This window comes from Poeciliopsis prolifica, unplaced genomic scaffold (genome assembly GCF_027474105.1).
Source record: "Poeciliopsis prolifica strain line A6 unplaced genomic scaffold, Auburn_PproV2 SCAFFOLD048, whole genome shotgun sequence".
NCBI lineage: Eukaryota > Metazoa > Chordata > Actinopteri > Cyprinodontiformes > Poeciliidae > Poeciliopsis > Poeciliopsis prolifica.
In genome coordinates, this window is record NW_026562423.1 from 1,965,298 (window position 1) to 1,985,616 (window position 20,319).

The 20,319-nt window shown below is 40.9% G+C and overlaps 1 protein-coding gene across 17 annotated transcripts in view; it reads left to right on the top strand.

The window, feature by feature from the left end:
• Positions 1-2,229: 2,229 nt before the first annotated feature.
• Positions 2,230-20,319, top strand: part of cacna1g (calcium channel, voltage-dependent, T type, alpha 1G subunit) — a 237,074-nt gene continuing 218,984 nt past the window's right edge. For 12 of the 17 annotated variants that reach the window (XM_055057661.1, XM_055057662.1, XM_055057656.1 and 9 more), the window contains exons 1-2: positions 2,238-3,314; positions 5,703-6,046. In XM_055057661.1, the coding sequence (XP_054913636.1) occupies positions 5,713-6,046 (334 nt within the window). In that variant the 5' untranslated portion in view covers positions 2,238-3,314; positions 5,703-5,712. Of the gene's footprint in view, positions 3,315-5,702; positions 6,047-20,319 lie in introns of all 17 variants that reach the window. The other 5 variants (XM_055057671.1, XM_055057672.1, XM_055057657.1 and 2 more) reach the window with 4 other exon arrangements.

Sequence of the window (20,319 nt, forward strand, 5' to 3'; positions counted from 1 at the left end):
TTCCTAAATGTTTCTGTTCTGTTGGGGGACCAGAGTCACTGCTGCATTCATGCAAAAAACGATTTACGGCTATACACAAACACAGAGACTCCACTCTTGAGTTGTATTTTTAAAAAAGGCACACACACAAAAAAATTGTAACATTCAAATTGTTACAATTTTTAGGTCCTGCTGAGAGAGGCAGTATTATGTGTTTTCCAGGCACCATTTTCTAGCACAATCAGTTAATTATGTTAGCCTCAGTTTTTTATATATATCTATATGACTTAGAAGAAATTTTGCTTTGTAATTAAACATCTTGAAATTGGTCCTCTGTTGCTTTAAGAACTCCTCCTCCTCCTTCTGAAACTCCGCCTTGTGGGAGGAGTCGCGGGGCAGAGTTGTTCTGTCATGTGGAAGCTTGGAAGCTGCAGCTCAGAGGAGGAGCTTGGTCTTAAAGGCGGGGCTAGGTTCACCCAGGTGTTCTGCACAGCTGAACGGCTGCCACCAGAGATTAAAGGATTTCTCAAACACGCATGAAAGATAAAGGAATGAAACGACACAATGGTGGGAAAAGTCACTATTACATAATGCTTCCCTTTTGAAACGGAACAATATTTTGAATAAAAGGTCATTTTATTTACATAGCCCATTTTCAGCATGAAGGCAATACAAAGTGCTTTGCAGATCAAAATAAAGTCTGTCTTTGAGAAACGGTCCGATCCCCTCCGCTGCTGTTGGCGGACTTTGATTGCACATCAGGACTTGATTACACCTAATAAATAATAAAAACATAATCATTGCTTCTTATTAATTCCTAACCTGTCGGGCGTTGGCGAGCATATCCATCTCTTTGTTTGACTCGGATGTGTTTCTCCAACTGATCAGGCCAACTGAGGTTCAAAAGATTCGCAGGAAGAACTTGGCAGATGCAACCGACCACATAACCTACATGTTATTTAATAATTTTTTTTTTTTAATGGTTTTTCGGTCATTTTTTTTTATCTCTGCATACACTGGAAAAAAAAGAGAATGAAGCTCCATGTCCAACATGACAACTTGAATAAACTTAATTTTATCACTTGTAACAAATTACAACTGATTCTTTTTTCTTCTTCTTTCTTTTAAAGTTGGATCAGCTGTTTAATTTTTTTCACTTCCCCCCGGCCCAGGCGATTCATATCCTCCACAGCACGGCGGCAACAGACGCCATGAAGAAGAAATGGGTCCCCGCCATCGATTCGCTCCCAGATCAATGACGATAAGCTGTAATGAAAATAAAGTAAACTGCTGCTGCGCAGTGAATCATTTTCCAAAATGACTGATTAGAAGTGTGTCTGTGGGTGTGTGCGTGTATCTGTGTGTGTGAGAGAAAGAGAGAGATGCAAACAGCCTGGGGAAACTACTTCCTCTCGTGGCCACTAGGTGGAGTGTCTGAGAGGGAGAGTCCTCCAGGGGCCCCACACCTATGGAACAAAGTGGACAAATAAAACCACTTTCTTTTCTTTGTGTATTTATTTATTTTTCTCCACATCAGATCTCATATGGAATCGTAAAAGCTCGCAAACGTATTCAGAAGTCTTAAGACTCGTTTAAAAAGTGTTTTCCGAGGCTTAAAGATGAACTGAGTGACTTCATGCTATCGCTTCACAGTTATGCACAAATAGAAGCAGGCGCTTACCTCGTGCTGGTGACTGTGAGTTAAGCAATGGCTTATAAAGAATACGAGTTATTTTGGGGGAAAAAAAACAAAAACAAACCAAAACATTAATTCAAGCGAAACACATTTGTTACTGAATATTGCTCTTGCTGAGCCTCTGAAACTTAATTCCATTTCAGGATGAAACATAAAATCAAGTTTTACGAAGGTTTCAGTTGGTCCAACAAATCTACAAATGTGTGTGTGTCTGTGTTTTGATTTTGAGATGTTTTACTTCTTTTCCTTAACTTTTTTTTTCTCCCCCCTTCTCCTCGTCCTCCTCAAACTTTCCCTTCGTAAATCCCTCTGCACCAATCGCGCCGCTGCGCTCCTCGGCATGCCGTCACTACCTCGCTTCTCATTGGCTGTCGGCGGACATTAGGATTCCAGCTGTTTCGCCCGTACCCTCTCTCTCTCTCTCTCTCTCTCTCTCTCTCTCTCTCTCTCTCTCTCTCTCTCTCTCTCTCTCTCTCTCTCTCTCTCTCTCTCTCTCTCTCTCTCGGTTCGAACCCAGCCCGACCGGAGAGGCGGGAGCTTCGAGCGTCCGCGCGCTCCGATTGGCTCAGATCTGTCCGCGCGCCGGGGCGGAGGAAGAGGCAGCGAGAAGTTTTGGAGGACACCCACACACCACCACTACTTCCCCCACCCCATCTCTCTCTCTCTCTCTCTCTCTCTCTCTCTCTCTCTCTCTCTCTCTCTCTCTTTCTCTCTCTCCCATCATGATCCAGCTGTGAGAGCTTCGCGGATGGACGGAACCGAGCGACGCAGTCTGGAGCAGACCAGCGCGAGAGCAGGAGCAGCCGGACTTTCATGTGCGCAAAGCAGCAGCGGAGGAGGAGAGGAGGTGGGGGCGCCGGCGGGGTGGGGGCGCGCGCGAGGCTTTCAGTGCGCAGCGACGAGGATGCGCAGCAACAGCAGCAGCAGCAGCAGCATCTCCATGGATCTTTTAAGAACGCATAACTCCTGAGGAACCAGCGGGCAGGGAAATCGGCGTCTGGATTCTCTTCCCGAATGAGGAAAGCCAGCCGGGATTGGTCATTGCTCTCCTCTCTGCTTTTTGTAAAGAAGCCTCTCCTCTGCTAGTCCTGGGAAGAAGGAAGTTTGCGCGCGGCGTCATCATTCCAATAATAATAAAAAAAAACAACAACAAGGTTTCATGGGATTTTTTTTAATTTTATTTATTGATTTGTTTTTCTTTATTTTTTTTCCCTCCACATGACATGGTCATGAGGTGTTGGTGAGAGCTCCCGGAGAGGCGCCTTCTGGGGGTTTGGGGGGGGAGGGAGGGGGAGAGACCGCGGCCTGAGCGCACCGCGTCTGCAGCAGAGCGCGGCGCGGCGCGGCGCACCACCTGGAAACTATATACGCTCCGCTTGACGCACCAAACCCACAAGAAGAGAAAGGGTCTCCGCTTTTTTTTGTTTGGTTTTTTCCTTCTTTTTCTTTTTTTTGATAGTCTTCCTACAGCACGCTGTTCATTTCTCCTTCGTTTAGTCTTTCCTTTTTTCTTTTTTTCTTTTTTGTGCAAATGGAGTTTTTTTTCTCCCCCAGGCTGGTGCGGACTTTACGGCTCGGACAGAAACTGATCATGTGATGACAGAGCGCGCGTTTGGCACATCTACAGAGTCCATAACAGGTAAAAAAAAAAAAAAAAAGAAAAAATACATAAATAAAATCAAATAAAAAGAGAGGGACAGAGAGAAAGAATCGAGCGGTATATCTTTGCGACAAAATAACGACATTGAAGCAACACATGATGGGAGGTTTTATTGTGAGGATGCTGCTCAAGTGTAGGAAGCGGATACTACGGACTGCGGGCGATCGGCGCTTTGTTTCTGTTTAAGAGGAATAGAGAGGCTCAGTAAGCAGCGCGATAATGTATATAAAAAATAATTAATTCCGTTTGAAATTTTGTCAGTTATTCTTTGCAAACTATCTGGTCAAAGTGAAGTGGGACCTAAGGAAAATAAGATGCAAAAAAATGTGCATATTTTTGGATAGTAAAATATTATTTCTCTGCAAACCATTGTGCACTTGAGAATCCAAGTTGTTTAAAGTATTTATTTATTTATTTTTGCACAGATGAATTCTGTGTGGCAGACAGTAAAATTGGTGCTGCAAGTTGTGTGCGGTTTTTATGAATCAGTATTATGGCAATTAAACAAACTCATCCCCTCCAAACTACAATAAAAAAAATCTCACTCAATCGAGGCCTTGGCCTATATACTGGTATATCTATATTTCATTTGAGATATTTTTTCTACCCTTGTTGACTCTGTTTCTGTGCGCGGTCTGCAAGTTCAGTCAAAACAGCAGCAATGACTATTCCATGCCAGCAGGTGGCAGTGCCGGTAACGCCGATCCTGAGCGAAGCTAAGGCTTCGCTAGGCTAATGATTCAGAAGAATTGGACTAAAAAACTAACGGATTATTTGTACTGTTTGATGCTTTCTCTCGGTCTTTAACTTCTTTATCTTATATTTGAAGCTTAATAGAACATAATGAGAAAGAAATGAGACTGCGCTGTCGTGGTTCCTGGGCCTCCAAGTCGGCGTAGGAAGAGCTAACCTGTGATATTCTTTGCATATGCAGCTCGCGAGGACTAGATACATTTTTATTTACCGTGTAGCTAGCCAGTAAATTTGAGTAGGTTTTTTTTTGTTTGTTTGTTTGTTTTTTTTTTTGTTATTACTGTTCTCTTTTTTCCGCATTTTGCTTATGCTGAAAAGAAACGACAAGGTAGAAGAAGGCATAAAGCTTGTTGCTGAGAAGTTTGAAACGGTTGAAAACTTTTCTGAGAACGCAAATCTCCTTTCTGAGAGCTGGATGCTAACGTCATGCTGAAGTGCCTTAGCCTGGACGTAATCCCACATATTTGCTCCAGCAGATAAAATGAAGGTTTCTGTAATAGCCTCTAAAAATATGCACTAAATCTTCCTTGAAAGAAATTCATTGGTAATGTTTTGGACAGTGGACACTGTTCATGAAAAAATTCAATTATCACCAAAATAAACTTCCCAATGAGAATGTACATCATTGTTCAAGTCTATTGAAACTAATATACTTGATTAAAATCGAAATCATTATGAATAAGTAAAAATATTTAACACCGTCCAAAATATTTTTTTAATCCCTGAAAACTAAAACTATGTTAGGAAAACATGCTTGTTTTAATCTTAACAAATATCGCAAAAATGCTTTAGGGTGAGGGTCTTAGAATGGGTTTAGGGGTCCAGACATCAAACCTGACATAAAACCAATAACAAGTGTTGAATCCAAGAGGGTTGTGTGAAATGTCTAATGCATGATGACTGCCATTTGATAAATCCGCAGTTCTGCTGAATTTGCGAGCAAGTTCGACTTAAGCATTGGCATTTGTGCTGTTTCTGTGTATCTCTTGTCCAGAAACAAACTTTTTTCAACCAAAAGTCTTAAAAGTAAACTTTTCAGATGGCGACTCCCCATCCATTTGCGGTTCAGCGTTTGCAGATTTTTCTGTGGAACAGAACTTCGACTTAATCGCAGAAAACCTTCCTATTCGCTCATTTATTATTCTTTTTTTCCCTCGCACATTAAAATGTTAAAAAGAAATGGTTGCTTGGGAAACTGAAAAATGTCGTGTTACTTGATATGCTATCAGATGGTGTTTGCTTTCGCCACTCTGCTTTCTGTCACATTGTAATCCATAAGCATGTCAGTCTCACTGCTCTCTCCTGAACCTGCAAATGATGGAAAAACAAGAGCTGTTGGATAATTAAAGAAACATCTTCTACTAAATCAAATTAAAATGATTTTAACAACTAGAATACAATACCTTCCAAAGTGGTTTTTTTTAAGCGTTTGTAAAATAATCTTTTCCTTCTTTACATTCAGACTGTAAATTTATCAAAATTTTATATCTAGTTAGACTTTAGCGTTAGTTTAACAAAACTAACACAAAACAAAGCTATTATTATTTATTTCATAAAGTTGGCTCAGTAGGATGAAATTCCACACTTAATCATCCACCACCTGATCACCCGCAGGAGCTGAGTGATGGCCGAGGATGGGGGAAGTGTCTCCGCGCTCCCCGACGCCAGGGGCTTAGAGGGTCGCTCCTCTCTGCCAAGGACTTTCATCCGGCTGAACGACCTCTCCGGGCTGGGAACGGGAGCCGTGGAGTGTGTTGGTGGCGTCGGCGGTGGCGGCGGCGAGCTGGTGATGGAGCCGGCCTCTCCGGCGCCCGACGGGATCTCTGTGGCAGGGGACGAGGGTTCGACGCACGGCGGTGGGGAGAGCCTGCCCTACCCCACGCTGGCCCCCGTGGTTTTCTTCTACCTGAAACAAACCACGCGCCCCCGGAGTTGGTGTCTCAAAATGGTGTGCAACCCATATCCTTTTTTGTTTTAAATTTAGAACAACAGATCCAAGTCTGCTCAGTCGCACCTGTGGAAGGTAAGAAACTTCTTCTCAACTTCCAAGGTGGTGGAAGCAACAGCGCGGTGTGAGTGATTGTGTGTGCTCCGCCTGGAGTTGTGGTCTGTGTGGTGCAGTTGGGTTTGTTGGAGCTGCAGTCTCATTTGCCCCTTCATATGCAGGGGCAAATGAAATAGCCAGTTTTGGGACACGTTTTTCCTTTTTTTTTTATGGTCACCATAGATTGATTGAGGGTATAAACTGACTAAAGGGTGAACTGAGCCGAAGTTCCAAAAATGTCTGATTCCATAAAAACAGAGCAATAAACTTACAATTAGACTACAAAGACTATATCAGCTATGCTAGGTGCTTAACATACACATAAAACATGCCAGCGTTTCCTTTTGTTGTTCTGAGGATGAAGAGTTATGTTAGCAGTAAGACACTATTGCTTCAAAATATTGTGTTTGTTCATAAATAGCCTCATAGTGATGTGAGGCTATTTCCTGTGAAATATATTTTACTGAAAATATATTTCTTTATTTAAAAACAACTTTTGCAAATCACCCATTTATTAAAATCAGTAAATCCTTATTTTGAGCCGCCAAAACTTGGGGATCCCAAATGTCCCATTGCCAAAGCTCCAGTCAGCTCAGGTCCAATGTGTGCACACACCTTGGCCCTCTGGTCGTGCTCTCCAGTGCTCCTGCTCCTCAGAACCTCCAGCTGATTACTCTTAACGAGTGTCAGGGAAGAAAAGCCTCTGACTTCCTGTGACAGTTCCTGCAGCGTGCGGCTGTTATAATTAGATCACTGATACCTGCCCCGCTTGTGTATTGAGCCTTTCCTTGGGGTTAATAGCAACCATCGAAGACACACAGGTTTATTGAATCGTTTCTGTTGCCAGGGTGTATTATTGATTCAGACCTGCAAAGAAGAAAGAGCCACTTGAGATTGTTTTTCTTGGTTCATAGTTGGAAAATAAGATAATTCACATATATACGTTTAAATATCTAGAAAATACTCACATTTTCTAACCCGGAACCCTTTCACATAAAGATTTAGTGACTAGCTATTGAGGTAATAACTCTGAACAGACCACTGAGGGGAAAAAAAAGGAGCACAATAGACCAATGGGCCTAATAGTGCTAACGCTGTAGTTTTGTTTGTGTGTAAAACATTTGTATAGCATGTAAAACCAAAGCATGTCACAAAATGTGTGAAATTCAGTGGCAAAAATACTTGGTATTAGCGTAATTAATCAAGACTTACCTTTAACAGTATGCTGCTCCTGGGCAGATGCAGTTTTGCATCACATGTGCGCATGAAAGATTGACATGTGACCCAAACAACAACAAAAAAAATTAAATAAAATAAGACTGGGATATTTTTCATACAATTGTGGAATTTTTAAAAAACTTTTTTTTTTTAACCCTTTTTGTATTTGCATTTTATCACCATTACGATGATTGGCAAAAGCAGCTGCTGTTTATGTTTTTGCTACCTTTTAAATACTAGTATATTGTGTCAAAGTTTTCCTGTTAAGTACAACTACACTCTATAAACTGTTGTCGTAGTGTCCTTTCTTTGAAAAAAAAAGTTGTATTCACACAAATTTAAAACATAAGCATATAAAATGATCCAGTGACATCTATTTCAAAGAGAAAGGCATCCTTCTGCTACTAAAATAATATAAACTATCTATTATTGATACTAAAATTAACTTAATGAATACATTTATTATTATTTCTTCTCTGTAAGCAAACTACAATCATTTCTCTCATTAAACTGACCATACAATAAATGTTAGTGGGTGTTTAAAAATATGCTATTCCTGCGCAGCAATATCCGTCCTAGTGACCTTGAGCATTTATAAATTATACATATCCTGCTCAGGTATTGCTTGAAGGATTAGCTATATTTCAGTTGATCTTCGTGAAGAAGGTTGTGCAGATGAACATAATGGTGAACCACTTCTTAGATAGACCTTTCAGCCACCGCTGGAGGAGAGTCCAATCATTGGATGATGTTGATATCTGGTCCAAAGTCCATATTGGATCAAATCAGTTGCCACTACTGGAGTCATTTAGCATCACAGAGCCGTTACCTTGGTTGATAATTCTTTGTGCTGAAGGTTTCAGACAGCTGCCCTGTTGTCCCTCAGATTACCTTTGTTCCTCTTGTTCCTGTCTGCCTCCCTCCCACACCTCCACTGTCCTGCCCATACATCTATCACTTCACTCATCCATCCCATCCCCTCTGCCTCGTCTCCTGCTTTACATCTCACCTTCTTCCCTCCCGCCCCCCGCTCGTCTTTCCTCATTTGTCACTGCTTTAATTGAGACACAGTCAAGCTGTCCTCCTCCTCAAATTCCTCCAGGAACCTTGTCCACAACGCTGACGTTCGCACAGGATACTCTCACTCCCAGACTTCATTTCCCTTCCCTTCCCCTCTCCACTCATCCCCCCGCACCCTTTCTGTGTGATCTTGCTCAGTCTGGCACTGATCACAGCTGATTTCCATGTCTGCAAATGTCAAATCTTTAAAGGTCTTACATGAGAGCCCAGTGGCCTCTGCAGGGAGTAGAGGCAATCTATGATACTATTATCCAAGTCTGGGATTCTCAAACATTTAATTTGTTGGTCCAGCCTCCCCACAGAGAGCCCTGTGTATGAACAGTACAATGCAGTCTTGTTAAGAATATAGATTACTTCAAATTTGGGTTTTTAGTTGCATTAGTTAGAAATTAGGGGTTTTTAACTCTGAGAGATTTCTACTGAAACCTGTCATGTGAATGAATCTTTACAGTTTGTGTGGTTGCTAAAGTTGTCCCCAGGTCAGTGACCACTTCAAAATAATGTCTGATAAAGACATGAAATATTGTTTTAATTTAGCAAGGTAATACTGCACGAGGGGATAACTAAACCTTTCTTGAGTCTGTCAGATTTGGATGAATTTCAATGGCACTCTACTTGACCAACTCCCCTTCCCGTACTCCTAGCAACCTACCAATTTTGGTATATTCTAAGCCTGGTTGCTGGAAGTTTCTTCCTGATTAAAGGTAGTTAAGTCTATGAACTTATTCCTGTTGAGTGATTGCTGCACTAATTTGATGTTTGCTGCGATTTCTTGAGCAGCTTTTTACCATCAGACATAAAACGCTTAGCCTTGTAAAAACCAGCCCATTGTTCTACACTTTGCTTTGTACGCAGGTTCTGGATTGTTGGCTATTGAGAAACGATTGCTTGCTAGAAGTGTGGACTCTGTTGAAGTTTGAAACGACTGGATATGATTTTACCCAGTCACTAACGTTTGGCTGTAACATGTGTAGTGCGGCTACTCGATGAAGCTTGCTGGAAATTGCGTACACTGTAAACAACCCAGTGAGGAATACGGCCATAACATCTTTCCCAGCATTAAAATGTCTTAAGCATGCCTTTGGTTGTAATTGCTCAACATTTGGAAGCGTGACCTACAGGAACTGAATAATTTCGTCCACTTCCTCCAGTGCCATTTTCAAATTGCAACCTTAGGTAGACTACAGTTCTAAAACAGCAAATAACATCATTGTCATCGTTCACAACTTCTCCTTCTGTTCGGTGATTGGCCCAGTTGAAGTTCAACCAATGTACCAAAGAGGGATGAGAGTCGTACGGACTGACTCTTGGGATTCTTTATGACTGGACATAATTCTAACCTCTGGTCTTGTAAAGTGTTTTTTATGATTCACAGCAACAATTCTCATAATTTGATTCGACATTGTAATTTAGTTTTTTCTCATTTAGTTTTATGATTGCTTTACCTCTTGCTGCAAACAAAGCCATCTCATCCCCTTCTAAGATAAACATAAGAACCTGATTAGTACATTTAGACTCTACAGTGATTTCCAGATAAGCCTGGCTATTTCCACAAAAGTTCTTGAAACCGATTCAATGGTTTGGGCAACTGATCAAGACCTAGTACCCTGGTCCTCCTCACGTCCTTGGTTGTTGGGGTGCCTCCCACTCAGAAGTCGCTGAAGGGACTGTTTATTCCTTCTGGTCTGGGACCACCTTGGAAGCTCCCACAATTAACTGGAGAGTGTCTCTGAGTGTCTCTGATAGTCTGTGTCTTATTTAATCCTGCTGTTACAGTCCTCTAACTTTTTGAAAACAAGTCTTTCTTTTGAGGACCAAACTTGGTCCCGATTGAGTTGCACTGTCAGTTTTGGGTCCTCGATCAGGTTGAAGGCTAAGGTGTCTATTGAGTTTCAGTTTGAGTTGCACAGTACAAAGAAATGAATACGATTCCCTAATAAGGCCAGAAATACAAACTCGTGTTTGCTCTGGTGTTCCTTGCATTGACGTGTCCTCTCTTCCAGTTTGGCCTTCAATGTTTTTTTTGCTGATTTAAGAAAAGGTCGTTGATTTTATAAGTCGTAACTCTGATCAATGGGTTTCTGAGTCTTTAATGTGTGTGGACCCTGGTCTGTTTGCGTACCAACGCTTTGTATCCAAGAGAGCAAATACACTCAGCCTCAGCTATATTTTTAACTCTTCCTCACTTGATCCGTGGACCTTTGCTGCCTCTGCCTCTCTCGGCGCTCTCTGCTTCAAGAATTAATCCTGCAGTAGTCGCTCGCCCTCCAGCTATAAATATATCCGCAGCACACCAGCAGCAACAGCAGCCAGTTCTGATGCACAGAGAGGGCTTCCTCTGTCTGTAGCTCCAGACCAACAGCACAGGAAAGCCCCTCTGACTTCAGGCTTTAGAGTCTATTCTAAACAGGCATATCCTCGGTAAGCCCTTGGCTTGAGCCGGTCTGCTGTCTTTCTCAACAGTCTGAAGTAATTAAGACCCCTCGATGCTTGGTGAGGTATTTAGAGTCTAATTGAAGACCCCCGGGGGTGCGCGCTTTGAGTGATGTTTTGCCCAACACATTGCCTGTGTGCTGGTTTTGCCAACGATTCCTGCAGAATCTGTGGATGATAAAGAGAGCGAGAGCGAGGTTGTGTAACCAGCTCTTTTCTCACATACACAGGCATACACACACGTCCTTCCACAGGACTCCCGTAGGTGTCTCCTCACTGGCGGGGAACTGGATGTCGTGCCAAGACGGAGGAGGAGGAGGGACTTTGGCAACAAGTCCTGTGCTCTGTATCCTTTTGCTCACAATGATCCGAGCTGAGGATTACACCGTGCACAACAGAGAGGGAGGACACCTGGCCAGGGGAGGTGTTTGTCGTCATGTTAAAATCTAACTCCCAAGAGTGTGGGTCAGTTTGAGTTAAATTAGCTCCTGGCTTTGTTTTTCAATTGGTTCTAGTTCACTCTCTTTTGTGCTGAACACTGCAAAACCATTCATACCATACGTTTTTACAAATCAAACACGTAACTCATTGCACTTCATTAAGAGTGCATTCACATCAGCCCTACTTAGTCCACTTTCTATTTCTTTGCATAGAAAGTCCGGTTTATCCGGGTAGGTGTGAACGCACAATCGCACTCTGACAAGACTGAACTCTTGTCTGCCTACAAAGTGAACTCAGGAAGCCAACTATAGTTCAGTGAATTCTGGGTAAATACAACCAAAACAAATGTGTGGGTCCAGAGCTAGTGATAGAAATGGCTCCTGGTCTTTTAACAGAGACTAGAGAAATCCTATAACCGCTAAAATCTGACGCCACTCCATTGTTGTTTACATTTTATGAAGAAGAAAGTTCCACTCAGTGTCTTGTTCAGAGGTTTTCATGTTGCTTCCTTCAATAGCTCTTTATTCAGCACCACAGGTTTTTCAAAGGGTTTGGTTTGTTTGACACAGTGCAGTGTGAAAGTGTGTCCCCTAATCTACCAAACCACCAGGTGTGACACATGATGTCACCGCTGTGTGTAGGGTTAGCTTTCTACATGTGTCCTGCTTTGCCACACTTGATACTAATGACTTCAACATGTCATTAAACTCTACAGACACTTGCTAATGACCAGTTCAGTTAAATAAGGTGAACAGTAGTAGCAGTGAGATATGCAGCAGGACAGTGGGATGCTGGTATTTGGGTGGGGGAACATTGCTCTACACGGCAAAAGTTTTTCCTGGGAAAGAAATTTTTCTTCCACTTCACAATTATGCACCACTTTCTGTTGTTCCATTGTGTGGAATCCCAGTAAAAAGTCTTGAGTGTGAAAAGAGGAATAGAAACCTTTGCTGTGGTATATCTGCAAAGCACAGGCTCAGGCTCTGCTGTGGCTTTCAGGTAATGAAGGTTGAAGCAAACACTTACTTAATCAGCAGAATATGTCTTCTGGCCCTCCTCTCATCTTTTCTTGCCACTTTTCCCCCCTTAACCCGTTACCATTTTTTCTTTCTTTCTTTCTTCCTCTGGGGTAGAAATGCTGAAGAGCCAAGAGGTGTGTTTGTGCGTGTGTGTGTGTGCCATCTTTGACAGCCTCCAAACCTAGTGAAGGAGGAAGAACAAGGAGAAAAAGAGGGAAAAAAAGAGCAGGAGCGAGGGGGAAGAAAAAAGGGAGAAAATAAAGCATAGGCTCAGTTGGAGAGCCGAGTGGGATTTCAGAGAGCATTTTTAAGACTTGAGAAAGCAAGAGTTTACTCGCCAAAAACTTTACTTTAACACCCTCTCTCTGTGCTGCTGCTGCGCCCCGTGCCCCCTCTCTCAGCTCCTCTGAGCCTTTTAAAACTTCATCGAGTTTGATCTCGGTTTTTAATTCTGAACTTCTCTCAACATAGGTGAAGGGTGCGTTTAAGGGGGTACGAGCCGTGTGTACGCTTTCCAGATTTTCTCCGTCAAGTATGTTTCTGCTTTAACTGGCCAACAGGCTCAGATGAGCTCTGCTTATGTACCCGAAAGGTTTTGACGAAGAGGTCTGAGACTGTTTTTAGTGATTTTAGTCATGAGTTTGCGTTTCTTGCCAAGTGATGTGACTTGCGTGTGACATTTTGTCATGTTACAACAACAAGGTTGTAACATATGTTGGGGGATCATGGGAGACATCGACACATAGCAGTGCGCAATTGTAAATTGTGTGGAAAGTGAGACTTGGGTTTTGTCCCTATGGTACTGTTGGTGTACCCTACTTAGGATTTAGTTGAGCTTAATATCCCCTGAGACTGTAAATTTTAAATAATAAAGCGCTATGTGTCTTCTGGACTGGCAACTTGTGTTTTTAATAAAGTAGAAAGCTAGAACTCCTTTTCCATTGTTTGGAGTGAACTTCTAGAAAATGTACTAGACTTCTGAAACACTTTCTTTAAATCAAGGTTGAAACCCCATTTGTTTCTAGTTGCCTTTGATTGCTCATTACTGGAACATTGATCATTCTGGTCTGAACTGGAACTGTTCACTACTTCTCTTTATTTTTGCCATTGCAATGTAATGTTTTTTTGTGGTTTACAAAAAAACTTTGATTATATTGACTTTGATCATCATTTGCATTCAGCGCTATATATACATACATACATACATATATATATATATATATATATATATATATATATATAGCATAAAATAATGTCACCAGTACAGTTTCTTCACAACTCAGCATGATGCAGCTCAGCTATTATCAGTTCCTAATTCTTTGTAATTAATTGAAGAGATGAACAATGTTTTGTGTTTCAGATTACATTTTTTTCCCCAGCTCCAGCTTTCCTATAAGCTCGAGCACTGATCTGATTGGGTAAAACCAGTTGGGTGGTAGAATGCAAATATGTCATGTTACTGAGAGAGGCTATGTACAACTGTCCTTTTCAATCTCCTGTGAGATGCTATAATTCATAAGAGGTCTTCTCAGGACTAAAATGTTTTATATCACTCTGACGGAAAGTCTCCAGAAGTGCACTTTTGAGAAGAGCTCAATCTCTCAGGCTCCACCTCATACTTCATTCTTCCATTTTTTATGTTCCTAAAATGGAAGGAACGAAAGACAAAATGCATTTTCGATCAATCTTCACCGGTTTGATCCTTCCACTCCTTCATTAGAAATGTCTGATCCATCTAAACAGAATCAAAAGTCAGCTCATAAAAGAAGTTTGGCCCTAAAATGACTCGAATTCAGCCAAACCAAAGCTAATAACTCAGTCCAAGTATGATGCCTCCAAAATTGGCTGAGGCACAGTCCTCCTAGTCCAAAACCCAGATGCATTAAAACTCTGTGTACTTTTATGACTAAAACAATGTATGCACAAGGAGAAATGTTCATTTCCCTTTTTTTCCCCACCAGATTTATGAAAATGTTTATGGATTTATCAGTGAATCTGATTCGCCATCCTTTGATGGTGAACTGGCAACATTGAAAGCAACAGCGACATAAACCTTTGTTCACAGTAAATCAATCACATTCAATCACAATAAAAAGCAGGCATCATTTAAAAAAAAATGAAAGGACATTATTAGTTAAAAGAAGTGTTTTCATGTGTTTGCAAGGGAATTTCTTTTTCTGCTACGACAAGAAGCCATCTGCTGTTAGACGTTTCACACAGACCACTGAAGTGAAATCTTCACAACAATAAAAGACAAAGTAAAAAATTCTCTATTTGAGGTCTAAATTGTTGTCTTGTGGTGCCTGTGCATCCTTAAACCATCTTGAATTAATTTATTTAAAATGAAGGTCTTAAAATTTCTTAAGTTAATTAACGAGGACGCTAGTTGGCCTTAAATACGTCACTTACAGGTCTTAAATTTCGCTTTGGCTGTTTAGACAGCTGGTTAATCTCATACCTTCATGAAGAATTTTTCTCACTCGCCTTCCGTACCAGGCATATGTTTGAGTCGTCTGCACACATCTTCACTCGCCGCGTTCTGAGACCCGAGGCGGTTAAGGCTACCGCTAACAAGCTTCTAATTCTTGGTTGCTAGAGCCAAGTACCATGTGAGAAGCACCAATCTGCCGCCAAGAGCCACAAAAATTTCAGTTTCAGTCCCCTGCATTTTCTTTGTACATTTCTATTATCTGAAATTTTACTATTAAGACTTTAATAGGGCCTTTAAAAGTCTTACAATTGATTTTATTTCAAATGTACGGAGATATTTTTACTAGAAACTAGACCAAAAATACCTCAGGTTTTGTTTTTGCAGTGTTAAGATCTGCAACAGCCCCGTGCATCAGCATATCAGGTTAAAACTTGTTCTAAAAATATCTTTTTCTTGTTATAATTTTGTTACACAATATATTTTTCAGTTTTGAAAATGACAAATGCAAATATATTATACAACAGCAAACTTTGCACGCAAGGTTTTATGAAATGTCAGAATGGGGAAAAATCTACTGTAATGACATTATAATGTTAAAATATAAAGGAGCGATCAGCTCCGTTTTGCTTCTTCCAACATAATTGGAGTGTTGAAAGTCTTATTGTTTGGTCTGTTAGATCCTGGGGACAGAAACCTGCCTCCATGCCACCTTGCACGACTACTAAGATGGAAACTAAATGGCAGGACTACATCTTACATAACTGCAGACCAAACGGCTCTAATGAGCGCAGTCCAACTACTGCTGGAGCTGGTTGTTATGGAGGCGTGTGAGGCGGTGAAGGGCTTTGTTGTTGTGGTTGTAAGTCTTTGTTGCATTCAGCTCTTTGTGTTATTTGCAAGGGATTAGATTATTTTCACAGTCCCAGCAGGGCCTCCTGACAAGAGGCTCTTAATATCGACATGAAAAATCCTGTGAAATGTTGATCTTAATTATTAGGATCATGTTTTGCTACATTAAACTTTAAGCCCTATTCTTAGACTTTTAAGTGAAAGATAACTAGATAAACAGCTCTCAAAATGATGATTTTATTGACAAAGGCAAATTGCTAAAAAGCTAGCTGACCTACTATGTCCTATGTGAAAGTCTTAAAGGGGTTGTGTTATGTAAAATAGAACATTTTTTAAAGCTTTACATCATGCTATGTTATTCCCTCATCAAAACCATACCTGGAGTGTTGCCTTGATTCTTTCATGCATGTTTGAGAAATTGTTTGTACTCCATGGCAGCCATTCAGTTGCGGAGCTAGGTCAAATCTCCAGTTTCCAGGCTTCTGCCTCGCAGAGCAGCCCTCCCCTGTCACTCTGCCATTCAGCTCCTTCAGACTAGCCAGCAGCAATTAGCAAACACCTGGTGGAAATGCACATCTGCTGAGCACATTATAGTAGCAATTTCTCAATGCAACGCTGGTAAAAATGTTGTTAAAGAGTGATGACTTCTTCAGAAAGAGCAGGAGTGTCTTAAAGAGACAAAAGTCCAATTTCAAGGCGTTAAATTACAAAGTGAAATTTATTTTGCTTCATTTCTCAAAAAATGGCAATGTATTCCTGGACAATGCATAATGTTGCCCTTTAAATCATGAATTAACTTTGATTAGTTACCTTTTTGGTAAAATTGCAGTAGCTACTCACCTTTAAGTCCAGACTTAAATTTGAATGACATGCTATGGCATGAGGTGAAAAATACTGGTGATGCTTTCTAACCTTACAATGTAACTGACCTATTTTCAAAAAAAAAAAAAAAAAAAAACAGAAGAAATCTGTTAGGGAGCAAACACTATTTCACAACATTGGCATATACAGTCAACATGAATACATGGGCAGAGAGATGTTTTTAAAGTAAACTGTGGAACTTGAAGTATGCGGTGCTGAAATAAATCCAGACACTGATAGAGAAGCGTCAACAAATGTGTGAGGGTTAGTCATTCATCCACGCTGAAAGTGCAAATTAGTCATGAGTAAGAGAAGTGACAATTGGAAAGAGCTGCCAAGAGGAGAGAAAGTGAAAGGAAGTGAGGCCTGAGACGGCACTTACACTGGCGTGAGTAGACAACTCAGTGTGAAGTCTGTTTTTAATGAGGAATCTTTGTTCAAGAACTTAAACACAAAACAAAAGCCCGTCATTATGGTCAGCCCGCTACCTGCAGCCGTCTGTAAAAGATGAACACAACGGTAAACAACATTCAGAGCTGCTGCTTTTCTGTCCTGGCCATATTTCATTTTCCTGTTTTTGAAAAAGCAGCACATCTGCAAAGACAATGAGGATCAATTTTAAATTCGGCTGCTAATGGATTAGGCTTCAAAGAAATCTCACAAACGGCATGGAGAAATAAACATCCCAATTATAGATTTACTGGTTCAAAATGCCCTTGCGTTTTATTGAGTTGTGAATAGAAAAACCCTAATGCTCCCATAAATCACAGCTCTGTTTGATTTCCGCCGCTGAAGCATTGACTTTCAGCCACGAACCCATTAAACCACCCACCTGAAGTTACCAGAACTGGCAGTTCAGAGGGAGAGGAAGGCTGCAGTCTGGCCATCTTCACCCCTGAATTATGCAATATGCAGCAAAAATGGTTATGTATTTTCTCTTTGACAAGTGGTGTTACTTAGATTTATACCATGGGTGTTGTCCAGAGATTTTGTTTTCAGAGAACTAAATGACATCACCAAGTATTTCAAAAGTTTTTGTAAGCACCATGATGAGTAAATCGGATTTTGTGAAAGCATGGTCAATATATAACGTAAATGGCTAAAAGTGCAAGCCTATTAAAAACTGCTATTGCATGGAAATAATAAGCTGTCCTTTTCAAACATTCTTCTCCAAATATCTACATGTAGCATTTTCCAAACGAAAACTACCTATTATAAAAAGGCACTGCCACCTATTCCAGTCCAGAAGCAGCCTTTGCGTTGTCTTGCTACGCTATACCACTTAATTCACATATCCTTTCAGCGCTCCATTTGAAATTTCTTCCATTAAGTTTGATTTCCGCAGCAGAATTTCAACAAAGTCAATCAGTGAAAAGGAGGATAAGTTGTGAACGATGGCGTTGATTTTCTGAGCTGTTTTAGAACTGTAACCTTGACAACGGCACTACAGGCCTACAAAGTCATCCAGTCTGTGTTGGCCACACTTCCAGATATTGAGCAGTTAATATCGGAGCAGGACACCTTTTAAAGACCTGGCAAAGATATCGTTCAGCTCTGCACTTCTGTCTTTGCAGTGAGGTACAGCGCATGTGATTTACGGTTAGCTTCATGGCGTAGCTGGTACATAACATACATCACAGCCAAACGTTAGTAAGTAGGTGAAATCTGATACACGCCTGCAGCAAGCAATTGCTTCTCAGTAGCCAAGGTTCCAGACTCTCTGTACTAATCAAACTTATCACGGGGCTGATGTTTACCTGGTCAGTTCAGAAGTTTCTGGAAACCATTTTCTAGTTGGTTGGTGTCAGTACAAAGATGTAAGTTGAGACTCTGCCAGTTAAAATGGGTATTGCTTTGGAATAGATTTTGGGACAACATTTTCGTGTTTTAGAACAATGAGATGTACATTGAAAGACACTGACAACATATATTTGGATGGTAGACTTCTGATATTTTAATAAGGTCTAAAAGAAATAACTATTAGACTTTCAATGCCATATTTAGTGATGATGTTGCCCCATGGTAACCACATGTTCGTGTGAATGAATCCTTTGAGGTTTCAGTTGGAGTTATAAATGAAATTGATTATTATTATTATTATGTATAGAAAAGAGAAGGGCTCAGTTCAGGACCCAGAGGAACACCATTACCACTAGTACATCTGAAGTTAACCACACAAATATGACCTCTAACCCTGATAGCATCTACAGCACAAGTCTTTGATGTCAAAAAAATGTAAGAAATAGAAACAAAACAGATTTAGTTAATACAAGTGTATTAAAACAGGAAAGCAGGGGAGATATACCCGATGCTATCTGGGGAAGACATGATGTACTTTCTCCAAATAAAGCTCAATGTTATTGCTTTATGAGTATCTAAACTCAAAATGACCGCACAGTGTGTCTCTAGGTGTCCACCTGAGACACACCTGAAACTATATCTTCTTAATGGCAATACCAGAGCAGTTTCTTTGTCTGAACTCCCAGACTGAGCTGAATCCTCTGAAGCTGTGGTTTGGTCATTCTCTGGAAGAACCATCAAACCTTCTCCGGTTACCCGAGCGGCCCGGTTTCTCAGCAGGCCGGTTACTTTGGTGCACATCAATGCGGGGAGAGAGTCTGCTTGATCAGACTCAAGCAGACTTATGTGTTGGCCACATACGCCGCCGGGGCGTATGTGGCCAACAGACGACTGGCTCCCTATACGGCAACCACAGAGATTCAGAGCTAACCCACAGACTCCGGTGCAGCACAGCTCAAACCAGAAGCAGGAAGCATTCGTACCGTGGCTTCATGCATGTGTGGATTTATGTGTGTTTCTACAAGCCTGAATGAGAAATGTTTGAGTTTTGACTTGTGATGGAATCATTTATTAGTTTGTATAAGGAGTGTAAAATTGGGTTGAGTGACTTTAATGCTAGTCTTTCATTTGATTATTTAGATACTTTTTGACTGTAATCCACTCAAATCCAATTTTATAGATGGTGAATTCATGTGAATATTGTAAGAACTGTTCTCTGGCTTCACAAGTAAGGAAACAAAGGAAGGTAAGGATAAAACCATACCTTCTATTGTTCTGTATATTCTTCTATCAATGTCTCATCGTCCAGCTTGTGAGGCCAATGAGCTTCTACAAGGTTTTTTTCTGTGTGATTCTGGGAACTGACGGTCTGATGGGACACTTCCCTGTTGCCGAACCATAACATCTGCTGTTAAGTGTCGCGCTAAATACAGATATGCACTTAGGTTGCACTATGTTGGCCTTTTTTTTTCTGTTACCAAGCGTTTATGTTTTATATTATCACTCTGATAAAGTACCCATAAAAACACTTGACGGCGTGTATATTTTACCCATAATGATTGTTTTCTTTTATCCCTAGCAACCATCATATTGTCTGTACTTGCGGAGTGCTCACCAACCACCGGGTGTTTATCCCCACAGACGGCAAATTTGTCACTGATTTTCAATCAATTATTGGAGCAGAGAGAACAATTAGTTTGGATAAACACAGCGTTTAATTAGTGCAGCAGAAAACAGCTTGTCTCCATTAGGACGGATGGGAACTCTGAGCTCTCTGTCACTGTCATCTGTAGCTCATCATCCGGCATAGCTGCTTGGTTAGATGATTGGCCTAATTGATTGCTCTGGTTGTTTGGATGTGTGGAGTGGTTGACTGCTTGGTTTGTTGTGTATTTTACATCACATAAATTATTGCTTTTTGGGTTGTTAATTAGTTTGTCTTCTGACTGGTTGGGTCTTTTTTCCTCTGTTTTTTTGGTTGTTAATGTTTTTAATGGTTTGTTTGAATTACAATTTGCATAAGGGATGAGTTGAGATATCTAAAGCACCCAATTT